The 23330-nt window shown below is 44.9% G+C and overlaps 1 protein-coding gene across 1 annotated transcript in view; it reads left to right on the top strand.

Annotated features, from left to right (window-relative positions):
- The first annotated feature begins 12442 nt into the window (after positions 1 to 12442).
- The window catches only part of XIRP2 (xin actin binding repeat containing 2), a 150959-nt gene continuing 140071 nt past the window's right edge, over positions 12443 to 23330 (top strand). Inside the window, exon 1 of the mRNA XM_083153904.1 lies at positions 12443 to 12569. Within this exon, the coding sequence (XP_083010030.1) occupies positions 12533 to 12569 (37 nt within the window). The 5' untranslated portion in view covers positions 12443 to 12532. The remainder of the gene's footprint in view (positions 12570 to 23330) is intronic.

Here is a 23330-nt window from a genome sequence, read left to right as displayed (position 1 = left end):
ACATGTCTAAAAAAATCGCACTCTATTACGTTTGCCCCTAGACTTTTACTCACTGGTCTGTGGGCATGAGGATGGGGAAACCATTGGGGGCTCTGTAGTATCAATGGTGGATAAAAAAAATGGTTCTCTGCTATCAGTAGTAAAACTATTTAATATCAGCATTACTGTAAATGATCAATCGATTGTAACCATGAATAGTTGATGGCCAGCCATAACTTGACACAATGAAGACCCCTCTGTCAGACAGGTCAGTAGCAGCCACTGACTGCAAGTAACTGCAGCTACTGCAAGTGAACAGAGACTGTAACTGGTTGAGATGAGGGGAGGAGGTGAGCAGTGTATGATTGGCATGGGCAGGAGGTCAAATCTCCTACACAGCTAATGTGTGAGAATATGCGCATACTGTAGCCGCTTCATTTGAGGCGCCCTCCAGTGGCTTTGCAGAGCCATGAAAATCCTTCCAAATATGCAGCAGTGGTTGCAAATTCTTTTGATATTGACTCCATGAGAAACCTTATTGTCAAACAGAATTTACATCCCTGTGCTTATGGGTAAGGGACACCTGCTTCTGATGGATCTCCTGCACCCAGCATGCTAAAGATGCCTGAGGCATCTACGACTGCTAGAATAGTTGGCGGAATAGGCTTATACTTTCAAATACACAGATTTGAGATTTATGGGCTAATTCAGTTTGAATTGCTAATCTGCAAACCCGCTCCGTGTAAATTTGGGAAAGAATTGCAAATGTATCGCTTCCCAGCGTTGACTCCCAAATCCAAACGCAATTCAAGAACCATCCAAGGATTTTTGCAATTGTGAGTACTGTAGCTCTGACCATTCCACTAAACTGCGACTGAGACGGGGTGAAAATAGTCATCGCTGACATCACAGACCCACTCCAAAATGGCCATGGCATGCCTGCATTTTCTGACAAACCCAAAAAGCCACCCTAAGCACTGGGCTCCTGTCAGTCAAACTGCGAGGGAATTGCATTTACAAATCACAGGCATTTTCTATTGATAATTGCGGATGTGTGATGCCTAGAAAACGCTTGTGCAATTATTTGATATTTGCTCGATATGCAAATTCGCTGATTAGCGATCAAAGCTGAAAAAGCCCCTTAATTAGGCTGATTGTCACATTAACATATGACATTGAGTACAATTATGAGGCTATAGGGAAAAGTGGCCACAGAAGTGAATCAGAATCAGGAGTCAGGCCTGATGTACAGTATGTATTAACACAATGACAGTTTTGTATTAGACCATTAGAAGGCAGTTTAAATCTGACCTATATGTGATCATGATGTGTAGCTTTGCACATCACTTTGACGTAGCCTGAAATCACAGATTTCCATGTGCATGTCTTTGGGTTGCGAGGAAAATCTGCTATGGTAGCCTCCTTACTGTGGACCTGATTGTGATTTGTATGCCAAGACCTACACAGCTGTGATTTTTTTACCTTATGGACATGCAAAACAATGCAAGTGAAGTAGTCACCTAGAAAAGAATAGAAGGGCCCACTGGAGCCATCGCAAAGCCAAAAGGCAGCATTGATGCAGAAACAAGGAACATCAACTCACCAAGACTGGTCATGAGAGCAGCAACACTGCAACCATGTTTTCTGCATGTACGTTCCCAGCTGGAGGCAGAAACACACAACAAAAACAGCCTTGACAGACCCACATTACTTTACGCTACTCTCCATTACCTCCCCAAAAATGGTTCATGCGTGTCAACCACTTTGCGACTAAGGGCCTTATTTTGGTTCACTCCTTCTTGCAAATTCCTTCTTAGATGGACAAACCCATGTGCACTGCAGGTGGGGCAGATGTTACTTGTGCAGAGAGAATTAGATTTGGGTGGGGTTTTACTTCAAAGGGACATCTATTTTGCACAGTACAAATAAAGCAGTCAGTATTTTCCTTGCACAGAAACAAAATAACTCACCCAAATCTAATTCTCTCTGCACATTTTACATCTGCTCCCCTGCAGTGCACATGGTTTTGTCCATCTAAGAAGGAAATTGCCAGAAAGAGTGAACCAGAATAAGGCCCTAAATCCTTGCTGCTAAAGGCATGGTCAATGTACCTTGGCACAAGCACAATGTATGTATGTATAGATGGCCAATCATCATTCAGTAACGAGAACATCGCCATTGGATTAAAATCAAAATCAGACCCTGTGTTTATAATGACAATGTCCGTATTACATAGTCTCACAGAAACAAAGCACTTGCTCCTGTATTCTGGTGGTTTTAACATCTCCATAAACAGTAAATGGGACTCCCTGGGGTGCAAACAATTTCCCATTACAGTCTCACAAGTCACGAAGAAGCTTCCGTGAATCAAAGCTCTTTGGGCCCCAGATGCTGCTCATTTTATCGGCCTGGTAAATCCAATGAAGATGAGATCCGTATAAGCCAGACATCAGATAAAAATCATTTTTATTTTCAATGTAGAACAAATACGTTAATATCATCCCAACAATAGCGAGAAAATCCAGTTTTCCCAAAACTGCTGTCGTCATATCATATGTTGACATTTTCCCAATAGAAGTGTAAGTAATGTATAACTAAGGGCCTGATTCAGACCTGTTTGCTAACTGCGTATGTTTGTAGCCTAGTGAACGGGTACACAGCCCATCGTCCAGCCGAACACCCGCCCCTGCCGCACAAATCCCCTCTCTAATATGCAAGGGGATGTGTTCGCTAACATGTGGCTGAACGGGAGAGAAATCATTTGATAGTCGCACACCATCGAATGATTTTTGTCCACTTCGGTAATAAAAGTCAGCCATTCCCCTGCTACCACCCCCGGCCCCCAGAGTGAACGGCTCAGCGAGTGTGCAACTTGCTAAAACCGTTTGCTCCCGGGTTTACACATTTGCATAATTGTACATGCGCAAACCCCGAACATTGGGGGCCGGGGGCGAATTCAGGCCCAAACGAACGGGTCTGAATTGGGCCCTAAATGGTTGATGTATCAAGCAATGAAGAGAGTTATCCATAGTGACCAACAAGCCTGATGTTCTTTAGGTGATGTAGACCATCACACTTCATCAGCTTCTGGGCCAGATGTATTAAGCTTCAAAAGTGATAAAATGGAGAGTGATAAACCACCATCCAATCAGCTCCTGTCTGACATTTTTCAAACACAGTCTGTAACATGGCAGGTAGGAGCTGATTGGCTGGCTGTTTATCACTCTCCATTTTATCACTTTTTTTGAAGCTTGATCCATCTGGCCCTTAATTGTTTATGGAACACCAACTCATAATGGGCCAGATTCTCTAAACTTCAAAAGTGATCAAATGGAGAGTGATAAACAGCCAGCCAATCAGCTCCTGTCTGACATTTTTCAAATACAGTCTGTGACATGGCAGGTAGGAGCTGATTGGCTGGCTGTTTATCACTCTCCATTTTATCACTTTTGAAGCTTAGAGAATCTAGCCCAATGAATGGTATGTTTTTGTGTATAATTTTCCCCAATCCTATACACAGTAGCTATAGAGAATGGGGTCCGCTGTTTAAATCCAGCTGTGCTTCTATTTTTTGGGTCTCACTGGTGTTTTTCTTGCACATCCATATACTGTAGATATCAAAGAAGATTTAATCAACAGCAATAACGTAACAGCACTACACTGTATAGATCTAGGGGAGAATTTCCTATGGATACTCGTTGCCACATCAAAATACATCTGACTGAAATAGATGCTCTTCTTTCCCCACCTAAACCTGGCCCAGGAAAGCACAAACCCAACTGACTCAGCACCAAGCCATAGGGTAACATGTAATCTACCCCTCACCTTCTATTTTAATATTAACACTTATGCACATGCCTGCTATTTCCTTTATAAGCCAACTCACCCTGGCTCTTATCTAATGCTGCTTGGGCTACAGCAATCGTCTGCTAATTGTCATGCACAGTTTCATACGCTTCCAAGGCAATGAGAACACGTTGGCACACACTGAATTAAAACAAATATTCTATATATAGAACAGTATGCAAATACTTATTCAGTAAACAATGTACATGCAGCCAACTCAGGGGGTGATTCAGTCCTGCACATAGCATCGAATTCGGCCCCTCTGTTGATGTCGGAGGTCTGCTAATGCGCATGTGCAGATCCGCGCAATAAGCAGCTACATTTTTATTTGCCGGGGTGCTCGCTGCCGGTGGACCCCCGGCGTTCCATGGGCGTGCCCACAAAAATGGTGGGTGCGCCAATAGAAATGCTGGGTGGGCCCCAAGGAACGCAGGCGTTCCCCTGCTTGCTCGGTGCGTGGCGCTGACATCACATGACACCAGCACCCGCACCCAATACGGAGAAAAACGTGCAGCTGAAAAGTAAGTCCTGAGCTTCTTTTCAGCTGTGTGCAGAGAAAAAAAATCCATTGATGATAAATAACCATCAAAGGATTTTTCACCTCTGCGCGGATGTGTAAGCGTACACACAAACGCTCGCAGTGTAGCAAGGGGATTCGGGTGATGGGGGGTGCCATCGGCGGGGCAGCAAAGCGGCGTTAACCTGCTCGCTAGGATCCAAATAAACACCACCCAGCGAGTAGGTCTGATTTGGGCCCTGACTTTGTAATAAACCACACCTTACACTCCAGTATATTACAGGGCTGGAGCCACATTCCATGTACAAAGACATTTACACAGCATTTAGCCTGGGGAACTCCTTTAATTTTGGGGAAGTCTGACATAACCCCGATACAGTAGAAAGCCTCTCAGATTTACCTATTAGGGAGGGCCATCGATGATTACAAATCATTAATGGTTTGATGTCGATGTTGAATACTGTTGCCATTGTGGGGAGAAGCCAGATGGTTTCCCACCATCGATGTTATAGAACCATGTTTTTTTTTTTTACTACAGAGGACACAGAGCCTGGCCCCGCCCCCTGACAAAACCACGCTTGAGGTTCTCAGTAGCCCATGGGAGAGTTAGTGAATGTACAGGGATGACTAGTGGTTTGTGATACCATTGATGGTCACTCTATAATATACAACCATTGATAGGCACCTGCCGTATCCTCCTTGATGACAACTCTTGACGGAAGGCACACCCCATCCCTGTCGCCCACTTCCTCTGCATGTATAGACACAATTTGCAGTCACTCACATCATCATGACCCTTCCAGTTTTGTGTCCTTAAGCAGCATGAACCGGGCCATCGGGAATTAACAGCTACACCCCTTACCTCTCACTAGGATACCCCATCCCGTTTAACTTTACAAATGGTCAGCTTACAATATTCGGGTGTCACCTTGAAATATTTTCTGCATGTAGAACTGGCATTGGATTATTCCATCTGTGCAAATCAGCATTTTGGTATTTCACTATTTAAAGTTATATGCCCCGAACGCAAATCGGCTCTAGAGTCCTCTGCATTGCCTGCATGTTAATAAATGCAAATGTTCGTCCATATCCAGAATCGAGAAAAAGTGATGGAAGAAGTTAACAGAATTTATAGTCCTATTCATAAAAATGAAAAAAATATATTTATTACATCTTTTATAAAAGGTTAACAAAAAGTTTGCTCAGACATTAAAATTCCTCTGAGCAGGCTCAAAAGGTCGTATGAACGGCCTGACTGTTCAAATACAGAAATAAGATACTATGCTAATTGCATGGTCAATGTGTTATCCTTATGGACACAAACAGGATACATGAGTAGAGTACTAATACATTGATAGATGTACACTGTGAGCATATATACCAATACAATATATCAGAATAAGTTTTATTTGGCCAAGTATACTTGCCTATACTTAGAATTAGACAGGGGCGGATCCGGGAGAAAATGACACGGGGGGCACCATGATAGGGGAGGGGATTGGAGGGGAGGTGTTAAGGCCCCCATACACTATGCGATTTGGGCACGATTTTGCCCGATTCGCATGAATCGGGCCGTAAAATCGGCCCAAATTGTATATGGAGACATGCCCTCCGACCCGATGCGCGGCCACCTGCGCATCGGATCGGAGTCGGCAGGTCGGACGGGCTGCACATAAGATTTTCTAAATCTTATGTGCTGCCCGGAGCCGTGCGGGGACTGCAGCTGGCGGGGGGACCTACCAGAGCCGGGCAGAGGCATCGGGGGAGCGGCGCAGGGAGCCCGGCAGAGGAGGAGAAGAAGCTGCCGTCAGCGGAAGCAGGGGGGGTGGCGCAAAGAGCCGGGCCGGGCAGGAGAAGACGCTGCCAGGCAGCGCGAGTGGCGCCGGGAGCAGAGCACTTAAAAAGAAAAAGCCCATACAAACGCATAGGAAGCCATTGATTGGCTGAGACCTCTCTCAGCCAATCGCTAATTGGCTGAGAGAGGTCTCAGCCAATCAATGGCTTCCTATGCGTTTTAATGGGCTTTTTTTTTTAAGTGTTCTGCTGGACCCGAGTCCTGCCGCTGCCCGGCAGCATCTTCTCCAGCCCGGCTCCCTGGTACTCTGCGCTGCCCCCACTGCTCCCGCTGACGGCAGTGGCTTCTTACACGGCTCCCTGCGCCCCAGCCCCAGGATCACCGGCGCCCCCCCCCCCCCCCTGCCCCTCACCGCCTGCCTCCTGCTCCTCACCGCCCACAGCTCTCCGTTACATGTGGTAAATCGCAAGCGATTTATCACATGTAAATTTGGCACATCAAGTGACAAATTGTATGTGAGCCTCCCGAGGAGCTGCCGGGCGGCTCAATGGAGAATTGGGTTCGACTTGTCCTAAGGACAAGTCGGCCTAATGTATGGGGGCCTTTAGTGGTGCCAGTGTGCCTGCTCAGAGAGCGGAGAGGGAGAGGAGGAGAGCAGAGAGAGGACAGGAATTGGATTATAAATTGGCTCTTCCATTTAAAGTACACAGGCCCACCTTGGCATCAAAAGCGAAGGACGTAGATGTGCGCGCCGAAGGCGCACGTGCTCCGGTAAAGGGGGTGTGGCCTTTCAAAAGGGGGCGCGTGTCCTTGAGTGTAGTATACCACACCATATGCCACTTCTACAAATTATGCAACAAAATAAAGGACCCTATTACACTTGCTCCTTACACAGAATGCCAAACGGATTTAGCCAAAATGTACATAATGTCACACGGATTGAACCAAAATTCACATAATGCCACACTGATTAAGCCAAAATTCAAGGGACATTCAAGGGACATTGAATGTCCCTTCAATCTACACCAGGCATGTCCAACGTTGGCCCTCCAGGTGTTGTGAAACTAAACATCCCAGCATGCTTTGCCACAGTTTTGCTATTAGAGCTTGCTAAATCTATTGCAAAGCATGCTGGGATGTGTAGTTTCACAACATCTGGAGGGCCAACGTTGGACATGCCTGATCTACACCATAATGCCCATTACATGTTAAGCCACACACCATAATGTCCATTACGTATTATGCCAAAGTGCTACATAAATGCTGCTTACCAACATGCTCCATGCTCGTTGCCATGTGGGATTAGATGTTCGTTGCCATGTGGGATTACATGTTCGTTGCCATGTGGGATTACATGACACAGCACCCCTCTCCCCCATAGATCACACGAGCAGCCAACAACACCCCTCATCCCTCAACTGTAGCAATTCACATTTTGATGCTCTATGCCAGCAAGACCATTGGTACCCTCACCTCCCCCCCATTTAAAATATGGACAGTGATCTCTGAAGGCGTGAGGGTGAAAGAGGCGTTTGGCCATACAATTCTTCACAAATCAAATTACACCACACAGTAAAGTAATGATATTCACATGAAGAATACACGGATGTGTGAGGCACTATGAGGAAAGGTGAGGGAAATGAGGAGGAGACTGAGACCACAAGGTGGGGTGACATCTACCAGGCAGTATGGAGAGAAACATGGGGTGTGGGAAGTGCATAAAGGATAGAAACATTGAGGAGGGGTGGCAGCTACCTTGCAGTGCAAGGAGACACATGGGGTTTGAGAGGCACAGAATGAGGGAGGGGGGAGGGAGCAGCTACAGGGGAGAGCATGGAGGTAAGCATCACAAAAAAACAAATATGATAAGGAGGGGTGGGTGCAGCATGTAAGAGCAGGGAGATGCATGGGGTGAGAGTCACAGAAAAACATTGATAATTAGGGGGTGGCTGCTGCCAGGTTATGCAGGGAGACAGAGACACTTGAAGGCCAGGGGCTATGAGGGAGGAGGGGCCACTGCCACAGCGGAGGTCAAAGAGACACATGGTGCTTAGACACTAAAAGGACAGGGACTAGCCTAGGAGGAATGAGTGCACTGCAATGCAGGCTGAATGCAATGTGCGTGCAGGGGACTTACCCGGTGGTAAAAGCCTGACCTGTCAGAATGAGGAGCCATAGATGAAGGAACTGTGTCCCAGCAGCAGCAGCTCACAGCCCTGCCCTTTCTCTCTCTCCCCGGTAGCAGGATGTCGGCACCAGTGCACCATCCCCCGCGGTAATGCTGCGGTTCGCGCATCTAATATAAAGGAGTAGTAATAATCAGGACTCGCCCCGCCTCCCCACCCCCGGCGAGCAGCTACTGGATGTAAAGGCCCATGTGAGAAGGGCAGCAGCCCTGCTCTGACAGCCATCTGTAAAGCTCCCCGCTGTCCTCACTAATGTCACAAGCAGCTATTGTGGTTGCTATAGTCATCTTCCATACAACCATGTTGCATCTTCCATTCCGTCCTTCAGTACATCGTTCTGATGTGTACTGTAGATTCATTGGCATATCATCTGAGTATACATAGCTTTAGTGTACCCTTCAACATCTGAACTACAAAGTTGAACTGATCTCAGTCACAGCCTGCGCAACCACAGGCCCCATCACCCCAAACCAGCCCAGATCCACCCAACAACCTCACATTCATATAACACTTTACAATGTTGCATTGATCACTATTTGAAATGTTCTAAAGATCTAGCAAAGTTTGTACTGTTTGAAGGAGTGTGTACAATGGTAACTTGTATCCAGTAATTCATTCGAAGACATGAACACATTCTTCTAACCTCTCACTTCATAAAGATGTATTCGGTACTCGCTACGTTGTCAGCCTAGCCCAACAGCTGCCTAGCGTAGTCAGCGTAGTAGTGTCTCTGTGGCAGCCCTGCATAGTTAGCGTAGTCAGCATAGTGTTCCTGCGTCAGCCCTAGTAGACTGTCCCCGCGAGCTGCAGATCTGTCCCCGGCGTCCCTGGCAAGCCTAAAGAGCACCTCTCACGCAGTGCCGGTAACCGCCAGATCCCCTGCACTGGCGGATGCAGCGTCTCAGACACTTGTACGTCTCAGTAATTCTTGCGGCAGGGTACGGCAACCCTGCCCGTGTCTACTTCAGGGAGACGGGGTTAGGGATTCGGTAGCACGTGCATCTCGTGCACAAAGGGGGGTGCGGACGCAAGTGCATCTCATGCACAATAAAGGACGCATTGCCAGTGCTCCATGTTACATATTGGCAAATGCCTCCTATGCAAACCCCCACTATCCACGCCAGCCCAAAGCGTGGCCAGCGCACGCGTTACGCATCCTCCCGACCTGTTCATACCCCCACTATCCACGTTGGCGTGGAGTTGATTTTATAAAGTGTGGCAACGTGGATTACTTGACATGTATTCCACATCCTCTCGTGGGCTCACTACGCTCGCCACACTTTATAAAATCAGCTCCACGCCAATGTGGATATTTGTTGGGGGTTGTTATGGGGAACTGCAATAATTATTGGGGATAATTATCACACTAATTAGATAAGGTGGGGGATGTGACTGATTTTAATTTGAAGGAATTTTCCTTATATTTAACATCACACAGACCACTACCCTCGGGTATTTAGCTGTGAGAATGATGTTCAGTGGTGCACCCCCGAGTAGGGCCAAGTAATTTTTAACAAAAAAGAAAAAAGAAACTCGGGTGGGGTGCACTCTACATCCCATAACAAGGTTGTTCTGTTAGATTAAATTTGTCATTTTTTTATTTTATTTTTCTCTGCTGTGCACTTATTTTTTATTTATTATATATTTAATTTTGTGATATTTTAAAATATTATTAATTATTTTGTATAAAATTGTGTAACAATTTAATTATACACTGATATTGCTGTGTAAGTTATCATTAATTCCCAGTGAGAGTATAAGGGTTATTTTAGATACTGGTATTAGAATTAATATACATCCACCTTCCACAGCAAAATTAATCAACGTAATTACGTACGTTTCGCCTGGGCTTGTTCACACGGCAGCTGTGGCAGCTTGGCCCCAGCAGTTGTGGAGTTTGTATGCAGGTGTGCTAATCAATGTATTGCATGCTGAGAGGTACCTGTGTGTGCACAATACGACTGTGGAATAGGTGCTAATCTTGAGGATACATGCTGATTTGGTGAGCGATGTGTGTGTAGAACTAATCAACCAAAATCGGCACCAATGGGTTATTAACCCCTAGTTGATAATGAGTTATTGAAGTTCTCTGGGAGGATACTTTATTTGTTACTGGCATGAATGTTTAATATGGGTAGAGGAGAATACATTGTTTCAAGCAAATAAATGATCACACATACCCCATAGTAATATCACTTGCCTGCTCAGAGAATGGGATGCTGTAGCCCAGTCTGCATGGTAGATAACCACTTATTTAAAGATATAGGCCCTTATTCTGGTTGGTGCGGTAATATCCGCGTGCGTTCGTGCCGCCGATGTTTTGTGTCTGCGCATGTGCAGAGGCGTCTCTGCGCATGTGCGAGCGGGGTGTACGGCCAAATCCCGCATGAAATGTGAACACTCCGAACAGGGGGTGGAGAGGGGCGTGAAGGGCTATTTGGGCTCATTACCATATGCATACGCCCCGCGTTTCATGGGCGTTCCCATGCAAACGCTGGGCGTACGTATGGTAATGCGGCCGTGACGCACGTGTAGGGGGCGGACATATGACATTGCCGGATGTCAGCTGCCCGCCCAGATCCCTGCTTTTGCACGGAAAAAAAATGTCTGTGTCGTCTGAGGTTGCGGGAGCTGGTGGACCACTCGGTCCTGCATTCGATGGTCTGCGACCATCGAATGATGGGGGAGGTTCCCTGAGATGGAGGAGGCGTATTCCATGAAAAATACACGTGCGGTCCGTTCGGCCAGCTTCTTACCGCGTACGGACGGAGTTGGCGATCCGTATGGAAGGCGGGGTTTTGCACGCACGGTCCTGGCCGCATATTCGGATCCGGCCGCACCGATCAGAATAAGGGCCATAGTGATTGATGAGACAACCACTGCAAAATTGTATATATGTAAATTACCTGTATATACTTCATTTATAATTTTTTCTTGGCATGCCCCTTTCAATGATTTTTTTTGACCTATGATTAGAACCTTACCATCACTCAATTGAGTGAAACACCCATAAAACCTATGGTGTATTACGGATAGGGTGATATGATGGTCATCTGTTTCATTTTGTATTTGTGGCCATTTCTGTAATTTTTATTGCCAATGATAGTTTAATTAATTTTGCTGTGGAAGGTGGATGTATATTAATTCTAATACCAGTATCTAAAATAACCCTTATACTCTCGCTGGGAATTAATGATAACTTACACAGCAATATCAGTGTATAATTAAATTGTTACACAATTTTATATAAAATAATTAATAATATTTTAAAATATCACAAAATTAAATATATAATAAATAAAAAATAAGTGCACAGCAGAGAAAAATAAAATAAAAAAAAATGATAAATTTAATCTAACAGAACAACCTTGTTAGGGGATGTAGAGTGCACCCCACCCGAGAAACCAACGTGGATATTAACAGGTCGGGAGGACGCGTAACGTGTCCCCTCGCGGGGCGCACTAGCTCGCCACGCTTCGGGCTGGCATGGATAGTGGGGGTGTCTAAAGAAAACATTCACACCTGGCATATCATACATCTGATTCTGACAGGGACGCTGACTACGCTAACTATGCTGGCCACGAGAACACTATGCTGATTCTGACAGGGACGCTAGATTGACTACGCTAACTACTTAAGCGGCTGCGGAAACACTACGCCCATTCTGACAGGGCCGCTGACTACACTATGCTGGCCGCGGGAACACTACGCTGTTTCTGACAGGGGCCCTACACTGCCTACATAACTGCCGCCGTGAAAGTACACAAGTACCATGTATTCAAATATTTTAGATTTCTTTAAATCTCTTAAAAAAATATTGAAAACAAAACATAATATTATTACAATGCATATAGCACAAGAATATATGTATTATAACAACGCATCACGTTCATTTAGATGGTCTCATTTAATTGTAAGTCGTTATTATTAAAAAAAACAGCATATTTCATGGCTTAATTCAGAGCTATCCAGGTTCATGGACACTGGAGCATTACACTATGAAACATCACTTTTGTTGTAGACACCCTTAGGAAAAACTGCATCTGTTTCCTTCTGATAACTTTCAGCAAACATCCCTTTTATATCTGCTAACAGGAAGCTGAAACTGAGAGAAGTTTACACACACCGGCACTGAAGAAAAAGCCTGGGAATTATTCCAGCCTTTCAACTACAGATTCCATCACGAAAGGTGGCAAAACTTTATTTCAGATGATGTCTGAGAGGGAGCAGGATGGTAGCCCTGCAGGTGAGCTCAAATCTCTTATCTTCTTTTCTCATTTGGATTCCGTGTGAAGAGTATTTAGTGAAGGGAAATAAAATGCTTTGTGAAATGCAAACTCGAAAAGGATTAGCAGGTCTTGTAAGTTTTCTTTAACTTGGCAAATGTTTGAAGTTGTCAGTTGATGTAGAATGTAAACACATATGCTCTTTTTTATGAGGTAATCTTACAGTAATTATAATGAAGACATTGTGTAAGTAATAGTAAATTATATTTATTTACCAAACTCCTAAAATGAAGTAGATCTATATAGTTCCTTTACTGTTTAAACTACAATGCACACCCAATCTATAATGTCAGATGGCATAGTGATACTCCTTTTAGGGCCTGATGTATCAAGCTTCAAAAAGTGATAAAGTGGAGAGTAATAAACAGCCAGCCAATCAGCTCCTACCTGTTATTTTTCAAACCCAGCCTGTGACATGGCAGGTAGGAGCTGATTGGCTGGTTGTTTATCACTCTCCATTTTATCACTTTTGAAGCTTGATACATCTGGCCCTTAGACTGGGGGGTAGATGTGCAGTATGAAGCAATGATAAGGGAGGAGAATTGAGCCAGAGGAGAAGTGCCCCGTGGCAACCAATCAGCTGCTCTGTATAATATTATATTATGTAAATGATAATTGTTACTTCAGTGCTGATTGGTTACCATGGGCCACTTCTCCTCTGGCTCATCTGCCCCAAAAGAACAAATGCCTAGGTCAAGCATTTAAACACGGTAAGTTCCCATGTCAGCCCAGACATGTGTGCAAGGGTCAACCTGGGTCGAAAATACTGGAACTTCGATCTGGCTTGTGACCAGGGTCTAAGGACCGGTAATTGTGATTTTGGGTGTCCCTGGGTTGATCTGTAAATTACCGCAACCAATGCTTGACACAGGAATTTGTTCTTTGGTCTGAAAGGGGTAGAGGGTTTAGACCGGCAAAAAACTGTGCTTCATATGATGAGTAAAGGATGGGTTTTCACCCAATTTCTATCTGTATGGTATCTTTGGTGTTATTGTCAGGCAACAGGAGGATTTAGAGAGGAAGTAAAGACTGTATGGTAACATTCCCAATTATTAGCTGCACAGAAAGGGCTGAATTATAGGTTTTGGTGCAAATCCTAGCATTTTCCTACAGCACATGTATATGTAGATTTGGTTATATCTAAGACTTGCAGCCGCTTATTCCTGAAAATGCAGAACAGGAATGGGTATGGATGGAAATGTCTACATTGTTTAGGTAGACAGTCAATAAGTCCAAAGACAAAATGTTGAAATGCAAAAGGTCAACGTTGACTTTAGGGTTGACATGCACAAGGTCGGCATTGACAAAAGGTCGACAAAAGTAAAAGGTCAACATGAAAATGGTCAAAATGAGTTTATAAATATGGACCCACAATTAGTGTAGCACATGGCTCACTTTACTTGCAATACTTTGGGTACTTTACCATTCCCAATTGGTGGCCACGTGGATTTTAAAATGTAATTTTTAAAAAAAAAATGTGAAAAAACTTAAACTCATTTCGACCTTTTGCTTGTGTCCACATATTGTCAATGTTCACTGAGTTCTCTACCACAGCCCTGAACAGTAATTCTGAAAAGCCTGTCCCAGCGGCTTCTTCTTCTGGCACGGCGTATGTGATGTCATGCCATCACCGCCGCTGAAGTGAAGAGAGCCACTAAGAGGAGCAGGCTCTGTGCTTGCTGAAGACAGAGTGAGAGGGGGCTGGAAGGACTCAGAGATGTGGGGAAGCTGCTGGAGGGACACAGGTCATGTAACTGCTGACAGACATGGACAGTGAGCAGCTGGAGGGACAGAGACAGATGTGTATAAGCAGCACAACTCGGTACATTATATGAATAAGGGGCAGTACTGTGTGATTTAATATGAATCAAATGCACTACATACGGTGTAATGTGTATATGATTGTGCTCAGGGGCGTAACTATAGCACCGCAGCCCCCGCCACCGCGGGGGGGCGCTGTGCATGTGGGGGCGCCGGGGGCTGCGGTGCTATAGTTACCCCCCCCCCAATCCCCCGCAGACTTACGTATCTCGCTGGTCCCGGCGGCTCCGTTCTTCTGATGAGGACCACCACAAAATGGCCGCCCCAATATAGCACACTGTTCTCTGAAACTGTCTGCTGTGTGGGGGCGGCCATTTTGTGGTGGTCCTCAGCAGAAGAACGGAGCCGCCGGGACCAGCGCAGCGCGATAGGTAAGACTGCGGGGGAGGGGGTTAGCATAGGCGGCGGGGCGACGGGGCGGCCGGGGTGCTTGACGGGGCGGCGGCGGCGGGGGGTGGGTATGGGCGCCCCCCCCCTAACGGCGGGGGGGCGCCCAAAACGTAGCTACGCCACTGATTGTGCTACTGTGTCATTTTAATTGGAGTTACTATTGTGTGACCACATTACTTCCTTGTGGGACCATTATTCCTTTATAAGAGATAGGGCACAAATTACCTGGCAATTACCTAATTGAGGGGGGTGGGGAGGGGTCAGTGTTAGGGGAAAGTATTCCACCACCTCTCTAGGACCAATTTAAGCCCTGAGCGTAATGCAGCAGATACAGTGTGCTGCGGCACCTCTGTGTTGGATCAGCAGAGCAGTGTCCTATATTTCTATAGGGATTCCAATACTGCTGAATGTATTAAGCTCTTATAGGCTATTGTAACTTTTCTGAGCTTCCAACAGATAACACCATTTTTTTTATCCTATAGGCTACAAGTTCACCTTTTGTTTGTTTTTTTAAGAGGAATTCTGAATATCCCTCTGATATGCCTGCTTGCACATGCATTAGATTACAATGAGAAGGAGGGTCATCATGCAGTCTGTGATCTCTTTCAATATTAGACTGCAGTCAGAACCTCCGCATTTGCACGCCATAAAACCAATGCATTTTGCCACTTGTGACTTCACCTAGACTCAACTGGTTCTATGCCCCATATTCCTTTTAGTATTTAACTACTGATGTTTGTCCCTTGGAAGAAAAAAAAAAGAGTGTATAAATGTGTAATAAAGTCCAAATTCTGTATATTTACTTGTTTTCCAAATGATATATAGATAGATAGACATTATGCTATTGTAAATACTCTTCCACAGTGATACACTGTTTGGCTGACAATAAACTGAATTTAAGTATTGAAAGCGCTCTGAAACATGACTGACTATGTTAAAGGACTATTTCCAACTTTATGTGTGTATAAAAAGCATATTTTTTACATTTCATTCTTTTTTGTTACTTGCATTCTGGAAAGCTTCAGAAGTGCTCAGCGTACAAAATAAAAGAGATGATTTTGTGTTCAGCCTGACACTTGGCATTGCTGCATGAAAGTACTTCTAAATCATTATGTACTTTGTACAATCTGCCGTCAGTCTTCAAAATGTTCCCATGTCATGGTTTAGTCATGTGTCTCATTTGACTGCATTCAAGGTCAAGATAACGTCCTTACCAGCTATTCAACATAAGTCAATGTGCAAAAATGCAATATTTGCCATTCCCATGAATCAAGAGGAAAATTTCTTAACAGTGCATAATAACATTACCACCTAGGGTTACTTCAAGAGAGGAGGAGGCCCATGTGCAGTCTCTTCCTTTCAGCCCCCTTCTTTCTACCGGCCACAGTGTCCCGCTCACCCGCCCAGTGCAAGAGCACTTAGACTTCTGGAAAGATGGCATGGCGGCCATGTTTCTGGCTATTCCGGCAGCGCTTCTGTCTTCATAGTGGGACTTTATAGTGGGCACCATGCACATTGCACCCATTATAAATACGCCACTGTTACCACCTTATTAAATTCAATTTAATTATTGATCTCCACATAATCACTCCAATTATATTACAAACATGCAGAGTTGTTTTATTTGGGTGAAGAAAGTAAGCAGTCTCCACCTTAAGACATATTACATGATGTAAAAAGGCAGTTGGTTATAAAGAGGTTATAACGGTTATAACACCTGTTTTATGTGAAGAGGCACTGATCAATCACATGACAGTGAATAGGGCTGAACCTTGAGTCTGTGTCTTGCATGGCACTATGTGATTGGTTTGTCTTATGATTGTTGGGGGGGGATGTTAATGTCATTTGTGAAGCTTTATGGGTTAAAACTATGGGGGCTATTCAATGCAAGGTCACGACTGTCGGGCTGGCCCGACAGCCATGACCCATCCTGTTCTTTGCCGGCTCGACACTGAATCGGCACTGTGCAACCCCTGTCTTGCCAGGTGTGGTATGGGGGTCCAACAGTTGGGATATGAATGATCATTAGACCGATGTTGGAAAGCCAACTGCCAGTACTCTGACAGCGGGGCAAGCACTATGAAGCCCCTTGGGGGCTCAGTGGGTAGTTGCACTCGGCACAGGTTCTATTCTCCCCCTGTGGGGGTTGTTGTCCCCATTGAGGGAGAATAACCCCGGTTAGTTCAGATCCCAACTGTTTTTAACAGTTATGATTCTGACATCGGTCTACTGGCCATCAGAATCCCGACTGTTAGGTGGTCATCTGGCATCCGTGTTGCCTCAGCCCCTTCCAGCCTGTGTCCATATGGCAAATTTCCAACTCAGTACAGCCTATGTAACTCTAAAATCTAATGACAGCACAGTCCAGTTACCGGGTGGCTCAAACAGGTGGCTACAATCGGCGAATCCAATTCACTTTGTGTTAAACTCTTCACACCAGTTCTAGATCACACCAACTACCCGGTATCAGTTCCAGCAGAAGCACTAATGTAACAGAAGTAAGGTACAAGAGTGACTGATTGATTGATTGAGAGATTGATTGACTACTAAAAAAATTGAGACTTGGACTATATTGACCTTCTGTTTTGCAGCAAATCAGGAGTGAAAGGTTGTTAAAGAATACAAGAATGATTGAAGGAACAGTTAATTAAAATTAAGATGTGTGAGGCTGTTCTGCAGGGAGAAATAATTACAGAAAATACAAGATTGATTGATTGCTTAAATTAGTAATGTAATGAGAAATAACCAATAAAATTGTCTATGCAAATAAGCACCATCCCCAATGCCACCCAAAAATACAGACAATTATGAAGGAAAAGTGGTGCAAGATGGAATCGTCCTTGAGCCCTCCCACCTACTTTTATGTTGGATATTAAAAAGGACATGCATAGTTTAACAAACCAAACACTTCAGAGACAGGGTTAAAGTATTTGGTTTGTTTGGACCCCCTCAAAGCAACCTCCTCCTAATGAGAATGTTGATGATGAGGTTATTGATTACATTATAATTTTGTAAAATGTATTTCATGAACTTGCCACAAATAATGAAGCATGGTTAACATCCCTACCTCTACTAACTTTGGCCTCACAAATAGAGCAGATGCCCTCAAAACATTGTCAGGGATTGGGTAAAAATAATCACACACCCAAGAGATAGCTTTTTTGGTCTTATCACAAAATTGTCATTTTATTATGATCAAGTACTGCAACCAATAGTGGCTGACTTATACAACAATGTCATCAACATTCTCACCCCCCTTATTAGTGTTACATAGAAGCAGTAGTATACAAAATACCCCTAATCCTGCTTTACTTCCACACTGACATCAATTTTTATAATGACCTCATCATCATCTTTACTTGTACTTCTCCCCATATTTGCAAATAGTGCAGAAATTATGGAAGAAGAGAGAGTCTTCTCTACGTGTGAGAAATGTCAGACCTACACGTAGCAGAATTTGTGCCCCTAGTCTCTTCTTAGGACTCTTCTAAGGATCAAACACTTGGCGGTAAAATGAGCACTATCACTCATTTTAGCTTTTCTGAGTGATATCTCTCATTTTATCACCCAGTATGTACGCTGCCCATGATATGAGTTGTACATTTGTAGATTAAACTGTTCCTGTTGAACTCCTGAAAAATATGCCCAACCTAAGTTAACCCTTTGAGTGCCAACATCTTTGTGAGAGATGTGCAAAATAGCCACTATAAATGGCAGCCTCACTCACATTTGTTATATATATTCACAGAAAAAATGTTGGTACTTGTTTCCTAGCACGGCGCCCACGATTTCCATTGCAGGGCATCGCATCGCATGCAATATAGCGGCATGCGATGCAATGCGATTTTTAATTGTACAAGCACCCTGATAGGTGCTTACAATGTTAAATGCACCCCCATTGTCAACACCACCCCCACTATCAATGCCAACCCGAAGCGTGGCGAGTGCAAAGAGCCCGCGAGGGTTGGCGGTACGCGTCCTCCGACCTTTTCATACCCCCACTATCCACATCGGCATGGAGTTGATTGTAGATAGCGTGGCGAGCCCGAAGCGGATTACTTAACATGTATTGCGCTCACCACGCTTCGGGCTCGGTGGCTCGCTGCGCTCGCCACACTATCTAAAAATCAACTCCACGCCGACGTGGATAGTAGGGGAATGAAAAGGTCAGAGGATGCGTACCGCTGCCCCTCGCGGGCTCGCTGCGCTCGCCACGCTTCGGGTTGGCGTTGATAGTGGGGGTGGCATTGACAATGGGGGTGAATTTAACATTGTAAGCACACATCACGGTTGTACAATTAAAAATCGCATCGCATTGCATGCATCGCATGCCGCTATATTGCAATTTGATGGCATGTGATGCTATGCGATATTTATTTGTACAATCAGCGGCATTTTCCAGAAAATCGCATACCTTATGGCATGGTATGCAATTGGCGCCGTGCTAGAAAACAAGTACCAAAAGGTTATCTAAAAAATATATATATAAATGTCCTATATAAGGTAAACATTACAGGTCATTATAATGAATAACCAGAATTACTTATATTCTCGCCAACTAAGAACAGTTACCATCCTGATATCTCCATCACTGTTGACAACTCGACCATCTACCCTACCCCACAAGCTCGTTGCTTAGGGGTCATCCTCGACTCTGACCTGTCCTTTCTTCCCCACATTCAATCTGTCTCCAAATCATGTTACATGCATCTAAAGAACATATCCAAAATACGACCGTATCTCACACAAGACACTACTAAATCTCTTATACATGCACTCATTATATCCCGCATTGATTATTGCAATAGTCTCCTGACTGGTCTTCCCAAGAACAGACTCTCACCACTACAATCCATTTTAAATGCTGCTGCTAGGCTGATCTTCCTTGCAAGACGCTCCTCATCTGCTGATCCGCTCTGCCAGTCCCTCCATTGGTTACCTGTATCTTACCGTATTCAATACAAAACACTTCTACTAACTTATAAAGCTATTAACCACACTGCACCAGCATATATCTCTCTACTTATCACAAAATATCTCCCATCTCGACCACTCCGCTCTGCACAAGATCTGCGTCTCTCTTCTGCACGGATCACCAGCTCCCATTCACTATTACAGGACTTTCATCGGGCTGCTCCCATCCTATGGAATGCCCTTCCACGCACAATAAGACTCTCCAATAGCCTCCAAACATTCAAGCGTTCCCTGAAAACTCACCTCTTCAGGCAAGCCTATAATGTTTAAGTTCTACATGCATAACCCTCTGAGGCACTTATGTATTATATAGCTACCCTTCTGGACTTGTAACTTGGTGGGACTGCTATGGTATTACTGGTGCCTGTCCTTGTGTTTCCCCCTATATCCCTATAGATTGTAAGCTTGCAGCAGGGCCCTCCTACCTCCAAGTCTGTATGTTGTTACCCAGTTTGTTTTATCACTGTCTACTATTGTAAAGCGCAACGGAATCTGCTGCGCTATATAAGAACCTGTAAATAAATAAATAAATAAATGTTTTCTTGGCAAATTTCACACCTATTTTGGCACACTAACTTGACACTCCTGTTTGCGTGCTACAGTAATACAGCTTCATTGGGGTTTATTTAGTAAGATGGAAGTCATGATGTTGATATGGGCAACAAATCAGAATCAACTTATTAATTAATCTAGAACATAATTGATAAAGTCTGATTGGTTGCCCATAGCAATATCCCCCCTTCAATAGAACTCCCATTTTATTAAATAAATTGTGCATTTTCCCAAGCTTTCGGCACTGATGCTTAGTGGTGAATAACATTTTTTCAAGTGATTGTCAATATTTTTTATGTACATGATACTTAAAATCTTATTCAAATACGTAGTGAAAGGGAAATCCTTATTTATACACCTCAACTGTGTTTAATCCAGGACTAAAAATAGTGTTAATGATTTTCACAAGTCATACTGTGTTTCTATTTTTAGCGCCTGACTGCACCACAGCTCACTCCTGGAAGGTAGTTATATAAAAATAAGCTCTTGAGTAATTTGTAGATATCACAGCTAAAAAGAGAGATGTCCTAAGTTCCCAATAATACACTATGGATATAAAAAACTAGGGATGTGCACCGGCCACTTTTCGGGTTTTGGGTTTTGGGTTCTGATTACCTTGAGGTTTTGGGTTCTAATGGGTTTTGGCAAAACACCTCCTAAGTGTTTTGTGTTTGGATTTTTTGGGTTTTGGGTTCTGATTTTTTGTTAAAAAAGCATAAAAACTGCTAAAAAGGTTGCACCGAGTTAGCTGGATAACTATGATAAGCCACACAAGTGTGCGGCACAAACACTAGACTGATATGGCACACTTAGCATCCCCACTAGGCTGATACTGCACACCTAGAATTACCCCTGGACTGATATGGCACAGGTAGCATCACCCCTGGACTGATACGGCACATTTAGCATCACCCCTGGACTGATATGGCACGCTTGACAGCACCCCATGAATTGGCAGACTTGGCTTACCCCAGGAATTATACGGCACAGATGGTGGCACCCCTGACCTGATACAGCACACATGGAATTATACGGCACAGATGGCGGCACCCCTGGACTGATACGGCACACATGGCGGCAGGCATGGAATTATACGGCAGACAAATTCCTGCAGTAAAAATAAAAATTTGTATTCTTTTAATTATAAAAATGAGCAGAACACCTTACTTAGCAACACCCCATGAATTATACAGAACTCTTGGCTCACCCCTGGACTACAGCCCATTTAACAGCCCTTGCAGTAAAAAAAAAAAAAAAAAAAAACACTTTATTTTTATTTTCATTAAAAAAAAGGGCAGCTCCCCTGGTCTGATATGGGACACATGGGGCACCCCTGGAATTATACGGCACACATGCGGGCACCCCAGGACTGATACAGGACACATGGGGGCACCCATGGAATTATATGGCACACATGCGGGAACCCCTGGACTGATACAGGACACAAGGGGGCACCCATAGAATTATACGGCACACATGCGGGCACCCCTGGACTGATACAGCACACATGTGGGCACCCCTGGACAAATACAGCACACATGTGGGCACCCCTGGATGGATACAGTACACATGCGGGCACCCCTGGACTGATACAGCACAAATGTGGGCACCCCTGGACAAATACAGCACACATGTGGGCACCCCTGGATGGATACAGTACAAATGTGGGCACCCCTGGACAAATACAGCACACATGTGGGCACCCCTGGATGGGTACAGTACAAATGTGGGCACCCTGGACTGATGCAGCACACATGTGGGCACCCTGGACTGATGCAGCACACATGCGGGCACCCTGGACTGATGCAGCACACATGCGGGCACCCTGGACTGATGCAGCACACATGCGGGCACCCTGGACTTATACTGTGCACTGGCAGCAGTCATTTAATTTTTTTTTTTCTGAATTAAAATAATGTAGCCCCCTCTGTAGCACTAGCAGCAGCCCCCTATGCATAAATCATCCCCCCCAGCCTGTCATCCCCCCCAGCATGTCATCCCCCCCACTCCGCTCAGCAGACAGCACGGACACATCCCCAAGTCTCGCGAGAAGCAGGGGGTGGGCGGTGATCCTCATCAGGGGGACTCCGGAGCAGGCAGTGGGTCCTGACGCTGTAATTACTGTAGCTGGCAGTGCTGGTGAGTTCTGACCTGGCCGATCGATGTGATCACAGATATCAGCAGCGCTGCGGGACGGGCAGTGCAGCGGCGGGTATTAGATTTTTAAAATACCTGTCAAATGACTGGCCGTTCTCTGATTGGCTGAGAGCTCTCAGCCAATCAGAGAACGGCCAGTCATTTGACAGGTATTTTAAAAATCTAATACCCGCCAGTTCGCCACTGCACTACCCGTCCCGCAGTGCTGCTGATCACACCGCCCGGCCAGGTCAGCACTCGGCGGCGCCGCCAGCTAGTTAAAGCATCAGGACTCGCTGCCCACTCCGGTGTCCCCCTGATGAGCACTGCCCGCCCCACTGCTCTCCCAGTCAGTCTGTATGCATATGCCTGTCAGGCGGGCAGGCATATGCATACAGGGAGGTCGGACGTGATCTTATGTGCTGACAGTCCGACCTCCCTGATCCGATCCGATGCGCACGGGACCGCGCGTCAGATCAGATCAGATGTCACACATTTGCGATTTTGGGATGATTTCACCCGGTTATTGGCCGAAATCGGATGAAATCGTCCCAAAATCGCATAGTGTATGGGGGCCTTTAGAGAGTGATAAAGAGAGATACATTTTTTTTATTAATCCTGGTGAAGTGATAAAGTGTCCAGTGATAATGCCCCAGCCAATGAACTCCTAACTATCAAGTTACATACTGGGTTTGAAAAATTACAGTGAAGAGCTGATTGGCTGGCCATTATCGCCTTTGACTTTATCACTTCATCAAGCTTAATAAATCTGCCCAAAAGTACCTAACAGCCCTTTTTCAAACATAGCCATTAACATGGCAGTTAGGAGCTGATTGGCCAGTACTTTA

The sequence above is a fragment of the Crinia signifera genome, chromosome 7, assembly GCF_055691185.1.
Source record: "Crinia signifera chromosome 7, ASM5569118v1, whole genome shotgun sequence".
Classification (NCBI taxonomy): domain Eukaryota; kingdom Metazoa; phylum Chordata; class Amphibia; order Anura; family Myobatrachidae; genus Crinia; species Crinia signifera.
The sequence above is the reverse complement of the archived record's forward strand: the minus strand, read 5'-3'. Positions and strand labels throughout refer to the sequence as shown.